Raw genomic sequence first — 22,347 nt, forward strand, 5'->3', positions numbered from 1 at the left:
TTTAACAAATATTTAAATCATTTATTGCCATTAAGTTACAGCATCTCAATATACACACTGCATGGAAATACACAGATAACATTTTTAAACACCGGGGATAAGAATTTAGGTTGTGGCCAGCTCTTGGTTGTCTTGCTGTCATTAAAGAAAAAGTCAAGAGTTCTGAGAACTTAATTGCTAGTAGTTACAAATTTTGTTCTCTTCAGTTTTTCACTGAGTACATTTTAATAGATAATATACATATTACTGCAGATAAAACCATCATCAGAAGTTACTAAATTAATTGCATATTTTGAGCTACTCTTTATGAAGAGAAGTAAAATATTCAGTAAGGCAGCAGAGAGTTAGTTTACAGACTCTCGGCTATCTCTATAAAAATAGTATGGTTAGTAAAAATAGCATTCAGCATTATTTTCCCTAGCAAGACTGTGATGATGGAATCTGTGACTCAGCAGCAGTGGCTGGTGATGCTGTCCCTTTAAAAGTGGGTTCTTCATTTCCCTTGTTAGGCAGATGCCTTTTTAGTCATCCTGAAAATAAACACAAAGAAAAATGCAATGAGAAACAAAATTTCACTGCCAGCTTTGAAGGCTTTGGATAGCTTTTAAAAGGCCTTGCATAACATATATTTCAACTTACAATTTTATAAAGAGTAACAAGGCTGAGCATCTATCAGAAATGCTTAGGACCAGAAGTGCTTTGGATTTCAAATTTCTTCAGATTTTGGAATATTTGTATTATACTAGTTGAGCATCCCTAATCCCAAATCCAAAATGCTCCTGTCAACATTTCCTTTGGGTGTCATGTTGGTCCGCAAAAAGTTTCAGGTTTTGGAGCATTTCAGATTTCAGATCTGATTTGGGATGCTGTCAGCCTACCTCATGTTTTGTTAAGTTCAGTTTCCCCAGTTACTAAAACACATCTCTATACCCACATATCCCAGTTCCCCAGTGTCCCTGAAGATAGGATCATTTAGTTTCATTCTCCCCAATTCCTCAGAACAAAATTAAATTGGGATCTGCTTACTCATATTTGATAAGCCGTCCTCCCTGGATGACCTGGGCTACTTCATTTGTTGCATGGCATGCAAACAGAAGCCAGTTTCGAGGCTGCACCTTGTAGGCAAATCTCATAAATATCAAAGAATAGCAACAGAGGGCTGCCAAAAATATTAAAGCAAAGAAAATTGACAACTTAAAACATAGAAAACTTAGAGTCAGTGGGACCACAGAGATAAACAATTTCATTGTCTTAATAAGAACCTCTTCTGCTAAAGCTTTTCATGGGTGATAGACAAATGGGAAGCTCATAAAATATTTTGCTGTACTATTAGACATTTTTGTTATTTACTAAACATATGGAGAACTATTTGTAAGCAAGAGTAGGCTGAAATTAGTTCTAGCCAACTTTTTCTGTCCCTAGAGTTGTTTATAATCCATTATCTCAAAAAAAAAAAAAAACTGCTATCCCCTTAATAATAGTTTTGTTCAAACATTATGTCAAGGTTTTAAGTAAATTTAATTATACTTTCTCAAAATCTAGTTCACAATATAAATATGTTAGGCTGGCTATTAAAATGATTAAGATGATACATTCTTAATGGGTACACTAAATCTGAACAACAAATGCAATGGTAATAGCTCCTAGATAAGTATTTCTGATTGATCTTGTTTTCTTACTTACTTGGAGAGGTAACACCCTTCAATGCCATCATATTCTAATGTGACTTTCTAATAGTGACTAACATCTGGTGCTACAGACTTTAAATGCAAACAGGAGCTCTAGGACATTTAATGTCTTCCTAATTATCCAAATCTGTATCTTACCAAATGTCATCCGCCCACTGATAATCTCTGGAGATTTGTTCATGTCATTGATGGCAGCAACAGGCAGACCCCAGTTAGCTACTGGGCCCCAGAAGTGCTACAAAAAAATGAGAGGAGGAAGAAAGGAAAAGTTAAGATGAGGACGCACAGCTGCAGATTCCCCTTGCTGTAAACAATCGTGTGAAATGTGTGGCGACAAGTCTTCAGGTGTACTGGGTTAACTGAGGGATGTCAATGTGGAGGCCTCACAGGTGAGCCAAGAGCTGGACAGGATTTGCAGTTCACCAAGCTTCCCTTCAGTTTCCACATTACAACTAAGTAATCTATGATTGTTCCATTAGGACGATTTAAAAAATATTAACTTTTGGGTGGCGCCTGTGGCTCAGTCAGTAAGGCGTCGGCCCCATATACCGAGGGTGGCGGGTTCAAACCCAGCCCCAGCCAAACTGCAACCAAAAAATAGCCAGGCGTTGTGGCGGGCGCCTGTAGTCCCAGCTACTCGGGAGGCTGAGGCAAGAGAATCGCTTAAGCCCAGGAGTTGGAGGTTGCTGTGAGCTGTGTGAGGCCACGGCACTCTACCGAGGGCTGTAAAGTGAGACTCTGCCTCTACAAAAAAAAAAAAAATTAACTTTTTACTTGTTATAATTAAAACCTTGTTAGAACCATTCTCCAAAATATCATGTTTAAATCTATCAAAACTCCTTTCTTCAAATTTTCATTAAGATAGTTAATTCTTTTGGGCATGATAGCTCACACCTGTAATCCCAGCACTTTGGGAGGCTGAGATGGGAGGATCACTTGAGGCCAGGAGTTTGAGACTAGCTTGAGCAATAGTGAAACCCCATCTCTACAAAAATAGATGAATACAAATTATTTGGGAGTAGTGGTATGTGCTTGTTGTCCCAGCTACTTGGGAGGCTTAGGCAGGAGGATTGCTTTGAGTCCAGGAGTTTAAGGTTGCAGTGAGCTATGATGACACCACTGCACTCTAGCCTGGGCAGTAGACCAAGACCCTATCTCAAAAAAAGAAAAGAAAAGAAAAGAAAAATGGTAGTTGTTAATAATTCTTAAAATTCAGACCCAAATTTTTTCTGAGGAAAGGAACTCAATAAGGGAAGAAATTATTTTCAGCACATGTGAATTATGCTAGGATCTTAGAACTTGGAAATGTATACCCTGGACCCAGATACTAAGAAAATAAAATTGGTAATTTTTGAAGTAATAGCAAAACTATAAAGAAATGGAACAGCAGTTTTGCGTTCTGCAACTACAGCACCCACCATCCCAGAAGGAAGCACCTTGTTTATTAACAAGTGCCACATCCAGTTTAATTTCTGAGGCTGAAATGAAATAGTCCTAGTGGCTTTTGTCCATTAAATTAAAGTTGTTTCATTAACACAGAATTCGCAAATGATATTTTAAAATCTGAAAAGAAACCACACACAGTTGAGTAGATGCCCCTGTTAGTTCTTAGAACATTGATGAGGGAAAACAGCCCCCCAGCTGTCCATCATAGTGTTCACGGTAAATTCAGACTGGAGAACACATTTCTAGACTTCACCTTTCTGTTATTGAGTAGGGGTTAAAATCCAAAATTTCCCTAAGAAATGGGAAATCAAGGAAAATACTAGAAAAATAGATGGGAATTATATTTGGCATAACATAAAAATATTTTGAAATGTTTACTATAACACGTTTAAATGTGAGCCACCAGGGGTGTGCTTTCAGTGACTATGAGATGTCTAAGTTGCTGTAACCAGCAGCGAAGTTCTCCAGTGTTTAACATCTTAGTTATAAACTCTGTAAATTAAGGACAATTGGTATAAAGAATTTCAAGGTTCTGAGCTGGCTAATCCGCCCTCTGTATTCAGACTGGGTGCCATCTAAAATGCTGCTATAACTTTAACTTGTATTTAGATGAGGTGCATTTTCCCTTTGTCCTTACTCCACAAACCTTTGTAAGGGAAAGCACCTCTCTCTCCCTCACCTACTTACTTCTTTTCCCACTTAACCCTTTTACTGGGTGTCACTTCAATTTTCAACTCTGTTATTCCACAATGATCTTCCTTTGCCTCCTTTTTTGACCAGACCTGTCCCCACTTGGTCCTTTTCTTTTCTTTTTCTTTTTTTTTTTGAGACAGAGTCTCACTCTGTTGCCCTCTGTCGAGTGTCGTGGCGTCAGTCACAGCTCACAGCAACCTCAAACTCTTGGGCTCAAGCAATTCTCTTGCCTCAGCCTCCCTAGTAGCTGGGACTACAGGCGCCTGCCACAATGCTCAGCTATTTTTTTGTTTGTTTGTTTAGCAGGCCTAGGCTGGGTTCAAACCCACCAGCCCTGGTGCATGTGGCCGGCACCCTAACCACTGAGCTATAGATGCCCACTTGGTCTATTTTCATCTCCTTTTCCATTACTCTCTTTCCCCTGCTCTGCACTGAGTGGTGACCTTGCTGTCTACTTTGTCAGTGTGGACTGAGGACTGTACAGAGCCTAGAGAGTTAGCAGCCGAGGTTCACCTACCACCAGATGTGAAAAGAAATAGGCAATGGCGTAAAGCTGTAGCTTTAGGGGATTTCTGGCACGGTGGTGATATTAAAAGTTTAAGTGTGGCCAGGTGCAGTGGCTCATGCCTGTACTCTTAACACTGTGAGAGGCTGAAGTAGGTGAGTTGCTTGAATTCAGGAGTTCAATACTAGCCTGAGCAAGAGTGAGACCCCAATCTCTACTAAAAATAGAAAAATTAGCCAGGCCTCGTGGCAGGCCCCTGTAGTTCCGGCTACTTGGGAGGCTGAGGCAAGAGGATCCTTTGAACCCAAGAGTTTGAGGTTGCTGTAAGCTATGATGCCACTGCACTCTACCCAAGGCAATAGAGTGAGACTTTGTTTCAAAAAAAAAAAAGAAGTGTAAGTGTGATGAGTGTTAGGTTATTTGAAACAGACTTCTGCAAGTTAATATACATTTAGGACTGTAAGCATTGAACTATACTTAAAATATATTTCTTAAAAAGAACACAAAAGTTAAAAATCAATTTTAGCATGAGTTTACTAAAATACCTAACCTTAGAAAGTTTATAATGCATCCTTTTAATCCAGTATAAGATTCTAATTCTCTTTCCTTTTTTAGAACACATTTGATCTATTGTCAGATATTCATGTTTTAAGAAAAAGAAGAAAGTTCATGATTAATATTCAAAAAGACAATTAACATGTTTGGATTCACTGGAAAAATACTTTGATTCTTTTTTTTTTTTTTTTTTTGTAGAGACAGAGTCTCACTTTATGGCCCTCGGTAGAGTGCCGTGGCCTCACACAGCTCACAGCAACCTCCAACTCCTGGGCTTAAGCGATTCTCTTGCCTCAGCCTCCCGAGTAGCTGGGACTACAGGTGCCCGCCACAACGCCCGGCTATTTTTTGGTTGCAGTTTGGCTGGGGCCGGGTTTGAACCCGCCACCCTCGGTATATGGGGCCGGTGCCTTACCGACTGAGCCACAGGCGCCACCCAATACTTTGATTCTTAATTTGTCTAAAAGTTCAAACAGAAGCATGCAGCACTCTCTGTTTGGAAATCAAACCATTGGAATGAGCTCCATTCTTTGGAAAAATCATCTCACCCTTCTTTTCCTGTTTCTCTTTTTCTTTCATCTGTTACCAGCAATATCACGGCATGCTCCTTTCTAAAGCCAGGAGCAGGGCACAGAGTCGTTTGTGCCTGCTGCTCACTGGCTGAGAGGCTGTCTCAATCAAAGGGTGCCATGTCTGTGGTCTGTACTCTGTTAACGTAGAAAGTCTGCAAAAGCCTGACATGGATATGAAGAATGTTCTTACCGTACTGTTTTGTGAGGAGTCACCGAGGGTCAGACAAGGGAGACATGGAAAAAAAAAAAAAAGAAGATCAGATGCTTTTAAAGAATAAAGTTCTATTAGGTTTCTTCAACCTCACAGTTGTATTCAAATTTCAGGATTAGGACTACAATTTTAGCAACATGTACCCTTTTTTCTTTTATTAAAAAAAAATCAAGTAATTTTTTTTTTTTTTTTTAGACAGAGTCTCACTTTTTCACCCTTTGTAGTGCTGTGGTGTCATAGCTCACTGCAACCTCAAACTCTTGGGCTCAAGCGAGTCTCTTGTCTCAGCCTCCCAAGTAGCTGGGACTACAGGTGCCCGCCACAACACCTGGCTATTTTTAGAGATGAGGTCTCACTCTGGCTCAGGCTAGTCTCAAACCTGTGAGCTCAGACAATCCACCTGCCTCGGCCTCCCAAGTACTGGGATTACAGGCGTGAGCCACTGTGCCCGGCCAGATGAAGTAATATTTCTAATCACAATTTGTTCTAATGGAATTAATTTTTTTTTGGCCAGGGCTGGGTTTGAACCCTCCACCTCTGGTATATGGGGCCAGCACCCTACTCCTTGAGCCACAGGCACCACCCTAAATCTTAATTTTATGTAAAATAAACTTAGTCTTTAGGGCAGAGCTATCCAATCAAAATATAATGCAAGCTAAAAATACAAACCACAAATTTCTAAAAGGTACAATTAGTAAAAAGAAATCATAGACATTAGTTGTATTAATAGTTTATTAATTCCAATGTATCAAAAATATTTTAATTTGAACATATAATCAATAAAAATTCTTAATTAGGTATGTTACATACTTTTGGTACGAATTCCTTGAAATCCAGGGTGTATTTCATATTTACAGCACATGTCAGTTTCAATCAGCCACATTTCAAGTGTTCAGTAGCCACTGGTGGCTTGTGGCTCTCAAACTGGACAGGACAGCTGGAATGGAACTATTTCTTTGAAAATGACAAGATGCAGAGGAGCACACTACTGTAGAAATCTAACAATGAATTTTCCATTTCTACACACTAATACATTACAGCCAGAATAAAAGTCCCCAGGAGGCATGTGTTTTGTTACTACTGAACTGCTTAAAGTGGTGCCTGCATCTAGAAAGCATTGAAAAAATATTTGTTCAATGAATGAGGAGTAAACACTGTGAGGTCTGTTTTCCTGAATGCTAAACTTGATACCATTTTAAAAAATACATCAAAATTGCATAATAAGTTACTTTTCTTTATGAAATAGCAATTACTCTAGCCAGGATATAGCTTAACTCTTCCTTTATGGGAAAATATCAAATTAGAGATACTGAGTTACCAAAATAAAATATTGAAATCCTTTATAAACACATTCATGTCCAAACAACTCTCCTGGTTGTTTTCAGTTAGATGTCACAGAGATTCTAATTTATAATAATCACTGCTGATGCTAATAATACAGCAGTCCTCCCTTACCCCCAAGGTACTGATACTGCGGATAGTACTGAACCCTATAGATATATACTATGATTTTTTTAAAGTTACATAGCCATGATGGGCAATCTATAAATTAGGCACAGTAAGAAATTAACAATAGCTAATAATAAAAGAACAATTATAGCCATGTACTACCCTGTTTCCCCGAAAATAAGACAGTGTCTTATTTTAAGGTGTGCTCCCAAAGATGCGCTAGGTTTTATTTTCAGGGGACGTCTTATCTTTCCTGTAAGTAGGTCTTATTTTCAGAGGAAGTCTTATTTTCGGGGAAACAGGGTAGATAAAAGTTATGTGAATGTGGTCTCTCTCTCAAAATACTGTAATATTTTCAGAACACAGTTCATTTAAGGTAACTATCACTGTGGAAAGCAAAACCAACCATACAGGGGTACTATTGTATTCTTAGAACACGTTCTGTTATGAAATATCTAAAGCCACAGAAAGAGCCTGTCTAATAAATTACATCACCAAAAACATATCTCACAGCAAGTACAACCTGAGCACAGTGCTTGATAGCAGAGGGCAGGTAACCTGATAGGATCAGAAAGTACAGTCAAGCTACAAGTCACCTATAGCATTACTTTCCCTAAAATATCTTTGTTCAGAATCTGAACACAGGCCATTTACATAACTATAAGTTACCAAGAGCACATTTTTTTCCTTTTTTAAAATATCTTTTAAAAGACATATACTTAATGTAAGGTTTCAACTCAGATATAATGTAGTTTTCAATGTAAGACTCTCTCCTTAAATCACATTATACAATAGTTCTATTTTAAAATAGCAGATCTTAATATAGATATGCAAACAGAAGAACAGGGAGAATTAATTTCTTTTTTTTTGAGACAGAGTCTCACCATGTCACCCTCGGTAGAGTGCCATGGCATCAGAGCTCACAGCAACTTCAAACTCCTGGGCCCAAGTGATTCTTTTGCCTCATTCTCCCACGTAGCTGGGACTACAGGCGCCCACCACAACACCTGGCTATTTGTTGTTGTTGTTGTCATCGTTGTTTAGCAGCCCCAGGCCAGGTTGGAACCCACCAGCCCTGGTGTATGTGGCTGGAACCCTCACCACTGAACTACAGGTGCTGAGCTGAGAATTAACTTCTGCCTTCATGTCCTGTATAAGCCAGTGCTGCGAGAATCTAAGCACTGAATTAAAGTGGATGACTTCACTTTAAAAGCAGCTGAATGACTGTAAAACCATCTTAGAATAAAGTCATTCTAAGTATCCCTGTGAAATACAAAACTGCACAATCCATATCCTTCAATTCTATGTCAGGGTTTGCTTTTTCTTTCTTTTTTTTTTTTTTTTTCAGAGACAGAGTCTCACTTTGTTGCTCTTGGTAGAGTGCCGTGACATCACAGCTCAGGGGCTCAGCAACTTCCAGCTTGGGCTTAGGTGATTCTCTTGCCTCAGCCTCAGGAGTAGCTGGGACTATAGGCACCTACCATAACACCTGGCTATTTTTTGTTGCAGTTTGGCTGGGGCCGGGTTTGAACCCGCCACCCTATGTATGTGGGGCCAGCGTACTACTCACTGAGCCACAGGCGCCACCCATGTCAGGGTTTTTCAAAATAACATGAATCAACCATTCAGTCAAAAATCTGAAAAGCATGTTTGTGCAGAGGCAAACTAGAAAAAAAAATGCCTACTGGTGTATAATATATACATATATATATATTAGTACCTGCTCCAAAGAAAGATAAATTTATAAGCCACATACAAACTGAAGTTTGGGGACAATAATGTAGAACTGTATAGAAACAATCTTTGATTTTCTCTTTATTTGGTATGCTGCCCTTATTCTCAGCAAAAGAAAACAAAAACTCATATAGGCTTTCTTGAGTTCACTTATGACCATGAATTCTCATGGAAGTAAAACTATATTCCAGTTAAAGACAAACTATTCTGATTTTTTTTTGTATATATTTTATATATTAATTTATTGAAAAATAGTAAATGTTGCTGGCCTACTTAGAAAAGGTATTTTATAAATGTTTATGCATAGCTTTCATTACATATGGCATTTTGCAAACCCAACTATTCTGATTTTTTGAAATAAACTTTATTTTTTAGAGCAATTGTAGGCCTTCAGCAAAACTAAGCATTAGTACAGAAATGTTCTATATACCCTCACCCCAGACATGCATAGATCCCACCTTACCGACATCGCCCACCACAGTGGTACATTTGTTAACAATCAGTGAACCTACGTCAATACATCATCACCCAAATCCACAGTCCACGTTCAGGTTCACTCTGGTGTTGGACAAACACACGATGGCACACATCCATAGTTACAGTGCCTGTTAGTAGGGTCACTGCTCTGAAAACCCTGTGCTTCGCCAGCTCTCTCCTCTTCCCCTAGCCTCTGGCAACCACCAATCTTTTTAGTCTTCATAATTTTGCCTTTTCCAGAATGTCACATAGTTGGAATCACACAGTATGTAACCTTTTCAGATTGGCTTTTTAGTTAGTAATGTGCATTTAAGTTTACTCCATGTCTTTTTTCATGGCTCATTTCATTTTAGTGCTGAATAATATATTCCATTATCTGGATATACCACTGTTAATTGTTCCATTCACCTACTGAAGCACATCTTGTTTGCATCCAAATTTTGGCAATTATGAATAAAACCTTTATAGATATCAATGTGCAGGGATTTCTGTGGACCTAAGTTTTCAGCTCCTTTGGGTAGATACCACAGAGTGTGATTGCTAGATCATATGGTAAGAGTGTATTTATTATTGTAAGAAAACATCAAACTGTTTTCCAAAGTGGCCGTACCATTTTGCATTCCCACCAGCAATGAATGAGTGTTCCCGTTCATGCATATCCTAACCAGCATCTGATACTATCAGCATTCTTCATTTGGGCTATTCTAAGAGGTATTTAACGCATCTCATTGTTTCATTTTGCACTTCCCTGAGGACACGTGATGCGGAGCATCTTCTCATATGACTATGCCATCTGTGTGCCTGCCTCAGGGGCTTTGGCCTACTTTGTAATTGAGTTGGTTTCTTACTGTTGAGTTTTAAGAGTTCTTTGAAGAAGCATAGTCCACCGCACCCTTGTAAGGTGAATCAGTCTCACTTGTGCTCCTTGAGGTGCAAGGCCTTGAGAAGGGACATTTCTAGTACTTGGGCTAGGTGTGAGTTTGGGGGGATATTCTCCCCCAGCTCACATAGCGGCTTTGCTGAAAAATGCAGGCAGTCACGCCTTAAAGGAAAGAGTGTGCTGGAAGGCCCTTGCCAAGTCGTAGGTGGAGACAGATCATCTGCCTGGGGCAATGGACTGTCGCACTTAATTCCCTTCCTCTATTTACACAATAACTTTCAGTTAGTTATATAGGGCAGTGGGCAAACAGAACAGACAACCCAGTCCTGTGTGGTTCAACTCCATTGTTGTTTATCTCCAAATAGGATATTCTTGGTTAAGAAAGGTGTGTACATACTTTGCTGTATTAACACTGATAAAGGGTCTTTACCTTTTGTCTTCTTTATTCTTGAATTATTTTTATCTGATGAGTTTGGATATATAAGAAAGTAAATAAAGATGGCTGATTGCTGTTGCACCTGAGCGAGCACCAGCCATCCCTTTTAAAATCATTCATTTCGTCTGCAGTGTTACCTCTGCGTCATTGACTAGAAGCGCAGTGGACAGCAACGGTTCTTTGTATTTTTCAGATGGCAGTCCTTTATCACTGCAGTCTCCAACTCCTAGGCTGTGCACTGATGCTGGTCTGTAGCCTAGTTAGGAGCTGGGCTGCACAGCAAGACACGTGTGGCAGCAAGCCAGCAAAGCTTCATCTGTATTGACAGTTGCTTTCCATCGCTGGTCACTGCCAGAGCTCTGCCTCCTGTCACCTCAGCAGTGGCATTAGATTCTCATAGGAGGGCGAACCAGAGAGATCCAGGTTGCCCATTCCTTATGAGAATCTAATGCCCCTGCCCCCAATCCATGAAAACGTTGTCTTCCTTGTAACTGGTCCCTGGTGCCAAAAAGGTTGAGAAACACTGCTTTATCAATTATGTCTTTCGAAAATACTTTGTCCCAGTCTTGTCTTTTCATTCTCTTAACCGTGTCTTTCAGAGTAAAAATTTTTAATTTTAATGAAATCAAGCTTATCAATTCTTTCTTTCATGGATCACACTTTTGGTGTTTTATCTAAAAGGTCATCACCAAACCCAGGGTAATTTAGGTTTTACATTATCTTCTAGAAGTCTTATAATAAGTTTTGTGTTTCACATTTAGGTCTGGGATCTCTTTTGAGTAAATTTTTGTAAAGAGTATAAGGTCTGTGTCTAGTTTTTTATTTTTTTGTGGCAAGTGGATGTCTATTGTTCCAACACTATTTATTAAAAAGACTGTCTTTGCTGCATCATTTTGTCTTTGTTCCTTTGTCAAAATTTAGTTGACTATACTTACGTGAGTCTATTTCTGGGCTCGGCATTTTGTTCATTTTGTTCTGGGCTCTGCCTTTTGTTCATTGATCTATTTTTCTATTCTTTTTTTTTTTTTTTTTTCAGTTTTTGGCCAGGGCCAGGTTTGAACCCACCACTTCCAGTATATGGGGCTGGCGCTCTGCTCCTTTGAGCCACAGGCGCCACCTCTATTTGTCTATTCTTTCGCCAATACCACAATGTCTTGACTCTTACTTTGTTGTTCTCCTTTAACATTGTGTTGGCTATTTGGGGGTCTACTGCTTTTCTATATAAACTTCAGAATCCATTTGTTGATATCCACAGAATAACTTAGAAGGAATATGACTGGAATTGCCTTAAATTTATAGATCAAGTTAGTAAGAATGGACACCTTGACAATATTGAGTCTTCCTATCCATGAACATGGAATCTCTCTCCATTTATTTACTTTTTGATATCTTTCATTAGAATTGTTTTCCTCATAAGAATTTTGTGCATAGTTTGCTAGATTTATATCTTAAGTATTTCATTTTGGGGGAATGTTAATCTAAGTGGTATGGCATTTTTTATTTCAATTCCACTTGTTAATTGCCAGTATATATGAAAGCAACTGACTTTTGTACATTAACAGTGTATCTTTAAAATTGTTTATTAGTTCCAGAAGGAATTCTAGGTTATGGTCAATTCTTTTTTTGATTTTCTATATGGACAATCACATCCACTATGAACAAAGAGAGTTTTGCTTCTTAATTCCTATTTACTTTTTATTTTTTTTCTTGTCTTATTGCATTCCAGTATGATGCTGAAAAGCTGTGGTGAGCTGGAATATCCTTGCTTGTTCCTGATATTAGTGGGAAAGCTTTGAGTTTCTTACCAGTAAGGGTGATGCCAGCTGTAGGTTCCTTATATTCTTTGTCAACTTGAGAAAATTCCCCTTTATTCCTAGTTTACTGAGTTTTTATCACGAATGCATGTTGGATTTGTCAAATGTTTTTCCTACATCTACTGAAATGATCATCCTGTGACTCCTTTTCTAGCTTGTTTGTGTGATAATTACATTCATTAATTTTCATGTGTTGAACTAGTTTTGTGTACTTGGAATAAATTCCACTTGGTCATAATTCTTTTTATACATTTTATACATTGTTTGACTTGATTTACTAGCATGTTGTTGAGGATTTCTACATCTATGTTCATGAAAGGCATTTGTCTATAGTTTTCTTTCCTTGTAATGTCCTTTTCTGAGTTTGGCATTAAGGAAGCATTGACCTCACAGATTGAATTCCCCCTGCATCTATCTCCTGAAAGAGACTGTGGAGGGCTGGTATAACTTCTTCCTTTACTGTTTGGGAGATTTCAACAGTGAACATACCTGGGCTTAGTACTGTTTCAGCAGGTTATTAATTATTGATTCATTTTCTTTGGTAGCTATAGGCCTAGTCTATTTCTTTTGTGTGAGTTTTAGCATATTGTCTCTTTGAAGGAATTGGTCCATTGCATCTGGGTTATTGCAAAGCTGTTCATAGTATTCCTTTACTATCCTTTTAACGTCCATGGGATCTGTAGTGCTGTCCTTTTCTTTATTTCTAATATTAGTGATTTTTTTTCCCTCTTTTTTTCTTTTCCTTTTTTTTTTTTTTTTTTGTAGAGACTGAGTTTCACTTTATGGCCCTCGGTAGAGTGCCGTGGCCTCACACAGCTCACAGCAACCTCCAACTCCTGGGCTTAGGCGATTCTCTTGCCTCAGCCTCCCGAGTAGCTGGGACTACAGGCGCCCGCCACAACGCCCGGCTATTTTTTGGTTGCAGTTTGGCTGGGGCCGGGTTTGAACCCGCCCCCCTCGGTATATGGGGCCGCCCCCCTCTTTTTTTCTTAATTACTCTGGCTAGAGGCTTACGGCTTTTATTGATTTTTTCCAAAGAACCAGCTTTTGCTTTTATTAATTTTTCTCTACTGATTTTCTGTTTTCAATTTTGTCAACTTTTGCTCTAATTTTTATCATAATAGTCCCCCCTCATCCACAGGGGTTAGTTCTAAGACTTCAAGTGGATGCCTAAAACCATGAATAGTATTGCACCTTACTGCTGTTAATAGGAACATGTTTGTCCATGTCTTCTGCTGATAGATTTGATGCCTTTTCCATCTTAAGCACTTGTCACACACTATGGCCATCACCTCGCAGTCTGAGGTATGACAGCAAAAGTAGTATGAACTACTTTTTTCTTCTTCTTAATTACACGATTTGTTCATATCATATGTCCTATCAACTTCAGCAGACATTTTTCATTTTTTTCTCATTAAGCTGAAGGCTTTCACCTTTACGGCTTCTCTTGGTATATCTAAATTCCCACCAACATCACTCTTGTTGTGCTTTGGGACATCAATAAGTAAAATAAGGATTACTTGAGCACAAGTACTACAATACTGCAATAATCTGATAAATGAATCAGCTACTATGTGGGCAGCGTCTACAGTGTGGACATGGACAAAAGGATGATTTATATCCTGAGAGGGATGAAGTGGGACAGCACAAGTTTCATCATGTTACAAATTAAAACTTATGATTTCTGGAATTCTTCATTTAATATTTTCAGACTGTGGGTGATCATAGGAAACCAAAATTATGGATAAGGGGAGGCTACTGTATTTCTTTTCTTCTGATTACTTTGGTTTTTATTGTTCTTTTAACTAATTCTTTTCTAATATATGCATCCAGTGCTATAAGTTTCTGTCTAAACAGTGCTTTCACTGCATATTAACCAATTTTGGTAAGTTGTCTTTGCACTTTCATTTAGTTCAAAATATTTTTAAATTTCTCTTGAGATTTCTTCTTTGACCAGTGCTATTTTGAAGTGCATTGTTGCTGTCTTTCTGGTACTGGCTTCTAGTTTAATTCCACTGTGGTCTGAAAGCAGACATACAATTTCTACCTTTTTGAGCTCGTTAAGGTGTTCCAAAATATGGTTTAACTTGGTAAATATTTCATGTGAGCTTAAAAAGAATGTGTGTTCTGCTGCTGCCATGTGAAGCAGCCTACTGTCCCCAGCTGACTGATGTTGTTGAGTTAAATTATGTCCTTGCTGATTTTCTGCCTGCTGGCTCTGTCAATTTCTGATAGATGGGTAAAATCTCGAATTCAAATCGTGGATTAATTGAACTCTCTTTGCAGTTCTATTAGTTTTTGCCTCATGTATTTTGATGTTTTATTGTTAGGTACAGACACATCAAAGATTGCTATGCTATATTAGGGTTCTCCAAAAATGCACAATCAAAAATGCACACATGTATGTATGTATGTGTGCAAAAAATTTTATAGGAATTAGCTCATGCAATTACAGAGGATAACAAATCCCCCATATGCTGGAGAACCAGTGGAGCTGCTGCTGTGATTCAGTCTGAGTCGGAAGGCCTTGGGGAACTGAATGAAGGGAGCTGGTTACACTGGGAATCCACTGGTGTAGATGCCAGAATCCAAAAGCCCAAAGTGTCTGACGGGAGGAAAAAATGGATGTCCCACCCCCAGGAGAGAGGGCAAACTGGTCCTTTATATGCCTTTCTGTTCCTTTGGGACCCTCAACAGACAGGATGATGTCTGCCCACGTAGCGAGGGCAGATCTTTTTTATTCAGTCTGCCGATCAAATGCACATCTCTTTCAAAACGCCCTCACAGACATACCCAGAAATAATGTTTTAATAGCTATCCAGGTATCCCTTAACCCAGTCAAACTGACACCTGAAATCAACTATTACCTGCGTCTTCTTGGAGAACTGACCCCTTTATTATGACGTAGTGCCCCTTTTTATCCCTGATAACTTTCCTTGCTCTGAATCCTGCTCTGTTTAATATAGTTACTCCTACTTTTTCTTGGTGTTAACATGGTATATCTTTCTCTATCCACTTACTTTTAATCTATATGTGTCTTTATATTTAAAGTGGGTTTCTTATAGATAGTGTATATCGGGTCTTATCTTTTGATCTACCCCAACAATCTCTATAAACTAATTGGTGTGTTTAGTCCACTGACATTCAAAGTGATTATTGATATAATTGTACTAATATCAACCATATATGTTGTTTTCTATTTTTTGTCCTTATTCTTTGTTCCTATGTTTGATTTCTAGATTTTCTTGACTTTTTTGGTTTTAAGTTAGCATTTTATGTGATTCCATTTTCTCTCTTAGCATATCAGTTATACTTCTTTTTAAACATGTTTAGCGTATTCTTTAAAAACATGACACATGCTTGTACAATCAGAACCTTAGACTTACAGTATTTCTACTTATGATGTGTACTTTAAAAGTTTCCAGAAATGCAGTTTGAAAGAGAGTACATTAGTTACAGACAATAAAATAAGAAATATAAAAAAAGGAAGAAGGATTTCCAGACTGAGAGACATGATAGGCATAAATGGTACTTACATTTCTTGCAGAGAAAAAATATAGTACCCATTAGTAGTCAGAGTCAGCACTGGGAAACATTAGCACTTCCACTAATCAAGAGCTTGTATTATGACTTTAATTAAAAGTGTGATGGAGCTGAGAGATGAAGGAAGGTGACTATCATGGAATAAACTTTATCTCTGTCCTTAATTTGGAATAGAGATTAGTTGGCTCAGGTTTCTTCTAAGCTTATCTTTATTTTCATAATATCTGTTGAGCATTGCCAATCTCAGTCTCTTATTTTCTTAAAAATCACTGGTAGTAATGTTAGCTTTCTATGAAAGCACTGAGAGTAATTTAGGTAATTTATAACTTTCTTATATAGTACCAAAAGGATCCAACTGACAGGCTCACCTAGTCTATTTATAACTCTATTCAAAATAAACTGGGATGATTTTGAGATATTCTAGATTGTAATTCTGTAGTTTGCAGAAAGTACTCAGCTGCATTTCATTTATTCTCACCAAATTTGTCTAATTTTCTAGTTCATTAAAATGTGGGAGAGTTTCAACAAAAAGAATGTGTAATATTCTGCTATGTTTAGCTAGCTAAAACTAAATTGAATGACAGTGAAGACCTCTGTGAAGTGAACTATACAGCTATTGAGAGGTTCTTATGGCCAGTCCTGCTTCAACATTTATAGCGTCATTAAATTTCTGAGAGTTAATGATATGGCAGGGAAGTGCTCAGAGTCCAAGGACAGGTGTGGAAGGCAGGATGGCAGAAAAAAGGTGTCCAGAGACCATCTAAACCTTACTTCTTTTCAAAACCAGTTCTGTGCATTACTATTTTCCTTTCAATCCGAAACTGACATTTTTGTTTTTGGCTTCACAAGTTGGGCATCCACAGATTCCCAAGGTTTCTGTTTGGTGTAGATATCAGTTTTGTCGTGTGGCAAGTGAAGAGTTGGAGTATTATCTGATTTCCATGGTCCCTGTCAGCTCTAATCGTCCCTAAGTTTGGGAGAGATTACCTTTTATTCTACTACACTGTCTCACCTGGGTAATAAGTAAAAATACTTAAAGCTCCCCTGGAAACTAGAAGTTAAAATTAACTAAGAATATTTTCAATTAATTTGAGAGTATTGATTGCAAACATCCCACTAACCTTAGATTTGTAAGCATGCTGAGTGATCAATTTTAAAACATATTAAAAAATATGATCTAAGTTCTGCTTAAAACATCCTTCCACATATCTGCAAAGACATATGTGTGTGTCCATTTACCTCTACTCTAACGTACAAACTTGCACATAAGAAGTGGAGTAAAGCTCTAAAATAAACCTTAGCAGCCCTTGATTGACTCAATCACTAAAGTATATGTCCCATCTCAAAACTTATTTCAGGAGGGAGAATGTGAGGAGAAGAAAAGCAAAGAAGAGCTATCTTCTTTTATTCTGTCAAAAAGGTATGTGAGGAGATAGTTTCTCAAGAAAATGCCTGGAACTTCTCAACGCAAGATCCTTGTTGAGGTGAGAAGAGACAGATGGCACCAAGAAGAGAGTGCCCGAAATCCAGGGGATTAAACGCGTAATATTGATTACAACAAAAAACAAATGGAATGAATACTTTTATCAGGCACTATGCTATGTCATTAAACAGCACAGCACAAAAGCTAAATAATTTGTGCTCACAGACTAGAAAGAAGCAAGGCTAGGCTTCAAAGTCATCATTCACACCCATCCCCAGGTTTAGCAATATCATCATCACAGCTAACAAAGCTGTCAATAATTACTTACTAGTATTTCATGCTGGGATCACTTAAATATGATCCCAACATTAGATACCAATAATGCCTTTGACAGCTGTTTTTTTTCACACCAGATCCAGAGTCCACACACTGCCTTCAGTTCGTAGGTCTCTTGAGAGCCTGCTCTCTTAACCCCTCTCAGTGAGAAAAAAAAAAAAAAAAATCAGCATTTAAAATACACTTGGAAATCCACATACTTCAATCTTATTCATAATACATGACTGAAAGTTTATAATCTCTGTGAAATATGATTTTAAATTTCTGCTGAATAACAACTATGATCTGTAATTAAAATCATTATAAAAATTCCAGAATAGCTTTAATTTAGAAAACCTCTATAGCCCTTCAGTAGGCTATTAAAAGAATGCAGACCTTCAGTAGACAGAGGACTCAAGAAAAGTACAGAACCTTGCTACTGATTGTTAGAAGTGAGTCATAATTTATTATGTTTATGTTTTATTCTCCTTTGCTAAAGAAAAGCAGGGCTGTAAGCAAGACTCTTGGAAGAACAAATAGGTTATAATTTTATCAGATAAGTTCTAGGAAGAAAGGCTTCTCTTTCTAGGGTGTAAAAATGCTAAAATATAAAGCTTCTGGTCAGAGTTTTGATGCCTGACCTCCAGCTGGCCCTCAATCATTTTGGCAGCCCTGGTGTAAAATCCCAGGGAGACTGGGATTGCCAAGAATGGCAGGGAGAACAAGGTCAGTCTCACACCTCACATTATGTGTTTACTCTCAAATATAATTTCAGGTCAAAATTAGTGTATGGTAAGCTTTATACCTCACACGTAAGAGTCTCACTTTCTCCATCAAGGTTAAATTTTAAAAAAATATTTGTTTGCAAAGAGATGAGGAAAAAAAGTAGTAATAATGTATAGTAATTTGTAGTTTCCAAGTATTTTCACATCTCTTATGCAATTTAATTATCCCACAACCCAACAAGATAGGGCATTATCACTATACCCATTTTATGGGAAACTAAGTCCACTGGGATTGGCTTGCTTGGGATACCTGGATTTTAAGTCATTCTTCTGAATCCTAATCTGCTACCCTATCAGGCAGCACTTTTCTGTGCACTGCAATTCTTTTCTTTTCTTTATTTAGTCAAAGTGTAATTCAATTAAAGTCATAATGGAGAAAGTAAGTATAAAAACATTAAAGCTACATGAAGTTAATTTTAGAAAAAAATGTTAGATGATATGTCAAAGTGTTCTATTGAAAAGTCTAGCTCTTGGAATCCCATCAAGTAGAAGAAAATACAAATTTAGAAAAGCAGAGCTAATGCTCTTCCTTGAAAACATATTTACCAAATTCTTCCTATGTAATAGAAGTGTCAGGTATATGGCTACGATGAAATAACTTTATTCTTAATTATATCATACAATGCTATTCTTATGTGTACCTAACTATCAGGAAGGCTCTTCATACAAATAGAAGACATTCTGATAAAACTAAAGTAATATTCAAATTCATTAAGAAACTTAACATCAAGGATTAAGAGCATATCCTCAGATTACTTCCTGGCTTAAAATTTCCCCCAAAATTAATCTGATAAACTGCTGTGCCCCACATCACTAAACATTTATCTTAATTAATCATAGTCCTACTTAAGCACAGAAATGTAGACAGTGAAGCTTCTGTTTCCAACTTCACTATATAGTAGACAATTACTTGTCTTACTCTACTGCTCTGTAAAATTAGAAGTAAAATGTTTTTGCAATAAAATTCAGGATTTAAAAAGTAATCCTTTCTTACTGCTAAAATCAAGTCGCTTTCATATTACACCCTTTAGATGGCTACAATAGGAGTTATTTCTCCTCAGCTGTCATCTCTTTACTTCTTTACTACACTATAAACTATCGAAAAAACCAGCCCTGAACTTGCTAGGTTTTAAAGTCACACGCAGAAACTAACATTATATGCCTAAATAATTTAAAATAGTTTCAAAGTTATATCAGATATTTTGAAATAAAAGCAGCCACCTCAAGATTAGAGATGCAAATAAAATGTATGTTCACGTTTTTCAACGGTGAATGCCCTTTGTTTCTAACTGGAGAACAAGATTAATGGAAAATAAAACAGTAAGAAAAAGTATTGTGTTTGAAACACAGCATTTTACTTTCATTTGATAGAATTTTGTATATAAAAGATTTAAAATTTTATTCCTGCCCAAGCTTAGACTTAAGATCCCCCAAATGAGAAAACCCGAAGGCGGACTCCACGTTTTATGTCTGTTGTCACCTCCGGGAGCTCCGGCGCCGAAACTCCCCTGGGCAGCGCCTCCGCCTGGCGTTTCCCGGTCCGCACCCCCGGACGCCCACCGGCCTGCAGGTGCCCAGCGCGACCCTGACCAGCGACCCACCCAGGGCATCTGTCAGAAACGCCCCGGAGGTGAGAGGGGAGATGTCCTATTGTCATCACTGCCGGGAGGGACACCCCACTGTCACTACTGTCGAGAGCGGTGCCCACTGTCACCCCTGCCAGGAGGGACTCCCCAATGTCATCACTTAAGAGAGGGGCGCCCACCGTCACCGCCCTCTATGCCGTCCCCACCAGTGCGCGGTGGTCCGGGCGGGGTCTCGGTGGGGACCCTCCTGCCTCTGCCCTGTCCCGCCCGTTCCGGCCTCCCGAGCCACCCCTCCCGAGTCCAGAGTCCGGCTCGCCGCACTGGTCACCTCATGAGGTAGTCCCGGAAATCCTTGCTCCGGACATAGTCTGCTGCTTTCCGCACCAGCGCGCCAGCCATGACTGTGCCGGACACCAGCTCCTCCCGCTCCCCGCCGCTGCCTCTGCTCCTCGGAGCCCAATGACAACCAGCCGACCGGGCGGCCGCTGGCAGCGCGCTGCCCTGCGAGCCCGCCTCACGACACTCGGCCACGCCTTACGGCCGCCCCGCGCCGCCAGCTCTCGGCCTATGAGAAGGCGCAGGACGGAAGGCGGCCGCGCAGATTGGCTGGTGTGAGCCGCACACCTCCTTCCCGCCCCTCGGCGGCGCGCGGGGGCGAGGCCTGCTGCCGTAAAATGGCCACGGCTCGGCGGGCAATGGCTGGCGGTTGCTAGGCACCTGCCCCTCCGAGCCCGCCCGAGCGTAGAGGTGACACTTCTCTGCCCCACTGTGACGTGAGACAACTGTTGAGCTCCCGGCAATGTGTCTTGGGACGGTGGGGGGCTCGACGGGAGTCCCTGCGGCCGCCCTAGCGCCCAGGACCTGTGTCTGGGACCGCACCGGCGCAAGGGCACCTTGGCGGCGTAGCCGGCGCTCTCTGCGCCCACGTGGGCGGCGGCGGCCCGCGAGCTGGGCCTGGCTAGTGTTTGGGGATACAGTTAGTGCCCCAGCGGCCCCGCCCTGCCAGCGTCCCGGCTTCTCCCCGAGCACATCCCCGGGACAGATCCCACCAGCGTGGCGCGGGGTGGGGGCTGTGAACACAAGGCTGCACCTTTCGCTCGGTCCTCCTACTGTGGGCTAGGAGGCAGCCACCTCCGAGACCAAACCGCGCAAAAATAGTATGAAGCCTTAGTCTCAAGGAAGTGTAATTGCATACGTGTTGACATAAAGATTAAGGCCTTACACACTTACCGGTGTGCAAGTTGAAAGAAGGACCATTAGCACGAGACCCAGGCCCACAAGTTCCAACCGCAGCACGACTTTCAGATTTTACGCCACTTAAGAGAAAAGCTTTTCACTTTCCCAAGCTCATTCGTTTTGTTTTGTTTTTGACATAAGTAATTCCGTCACTTAAAATGCCTGTGGTGGACAGGAACTCTCCGACCTTGCTCGTCTATTGTATTAGCGTAAGTAAGGGACATGTTCTTTGACCCAGAAAGTCCATTTCTAGAAGCACCTTAGGATAAACAAGCAAGTTTGTAAAATTTCATATTTACAGCATTATTTTTAATATGGAATGATTAGAAAGAATTTACATATCCATCCATAGGGAGAGTTAAATAAATCATGGTACACCCATTCAGTAGATTAGCAGACAGAGGTTAAAGAATAAGGGAGTTCTACAGGTATATACACTGATGTAAACGATCTCTAAGATTCATTTGCAAGAAAATAAGGTGCAGAGAATAGTGCATAAAGTATGCTGCTAATTTGTGTACATAGAAAATATATAAATTTCTGTTTGCAAAAATACTGGAGAAATGTTAGCAGTAGCTGCTTCTAAGGATGGCTAAGAGAATAAGGGATGGGGGGAACTATTCATTGTATACCCTTTTGTTCCTTTTGAAGTTTGAACAAGCAACATATGCTATCAAATGTTGCGTGACCCGAGACGCAAACGAGCAGCAGCTTTGCTGTAGGCGTAAACTCTCCTATCAAGAAACAGACTATACACTGTGGGATGGCATATAGCAAAGTTCTTTATTCCAAGTTTAAGTTTTATACTCTTCCAGTCACGTACACACCTAATCCATTATCTATTAGCTGAATTTTAACTTGAAATATTTATCATATCAATGTAACCACTAGTGTAGTAAATCCCTTCCTCTAAACAGTGACTAGTTTTCCGAGCAGGGCACAAAGACGAAAGCAGCTATAGGGGAACAGAGTTAAAAGAAGAATATCTTCAAGCATTCA

The 22,347-nt window shown here is 39.5% G+C and overlaps 1 protein-coding gene across 5 annotated transcripts; it reads right to left on the bottom strand.

The window, feature by feature from the left end:
* On the bottom strand, positions 1–21,357 carry MPC1 (mitochondrial pyruvate carrier 1). Of its 5 annotated transcripts, XM_053592923.1 has the most exons (5): positions 20,441–20,647; positions 14,316–14,319; positions 1,827–1,923; positions 1,027–1,159; positions 1–530 (listed from the first exon to the last, which is right to left on the bottom strand). In XM_053592923.1, the coding sequence occupies exons 1-5, from the start codon at positions 20,509–20,511 to the stop codon at positions 506–508; spliced, it is 330 nt and encodes a 109-aa protein (XP_053448898.1). In that variant the 5' UTR covers positions 20,512–20,647; the 3' UTR covers positions 1–505. The 5 variants fall into 5 exon arrangements, with proteins under 5 accessions (XP_053448898.1, XP_053448897.1, XP_053448896.1 ...); XM_053592922.1 differs by lacking the exons at positions 14,316–14,319; positions 20,441–20,647 and adding an exon at positions 21,339–21,357; XM_053592921.1 differs by lacking the exon at positions 14,316–14,319 and having other exon boundaries at positions 20,441–20,640.
* Between the last annotated feature and the right edge of the window lie 990 nt (positions 21,358–22,347).

The sequence above is a fragment of the Nycticebus coucang genome, chromosome 5 (genome assembly GCF_027406575.1).
Source record: "Nycticebus coucang isolate mNycCou1 chromosome 5, mNycCou1.pri, whole genome shotgun sequence".
In the NCBI taxonomy this organism is placed as follows: Eukaryota; Metazoa; Chordata; class Mammalia; order Primates; family Lorisidae; genus Nycticebus; species Nycticebus coucang.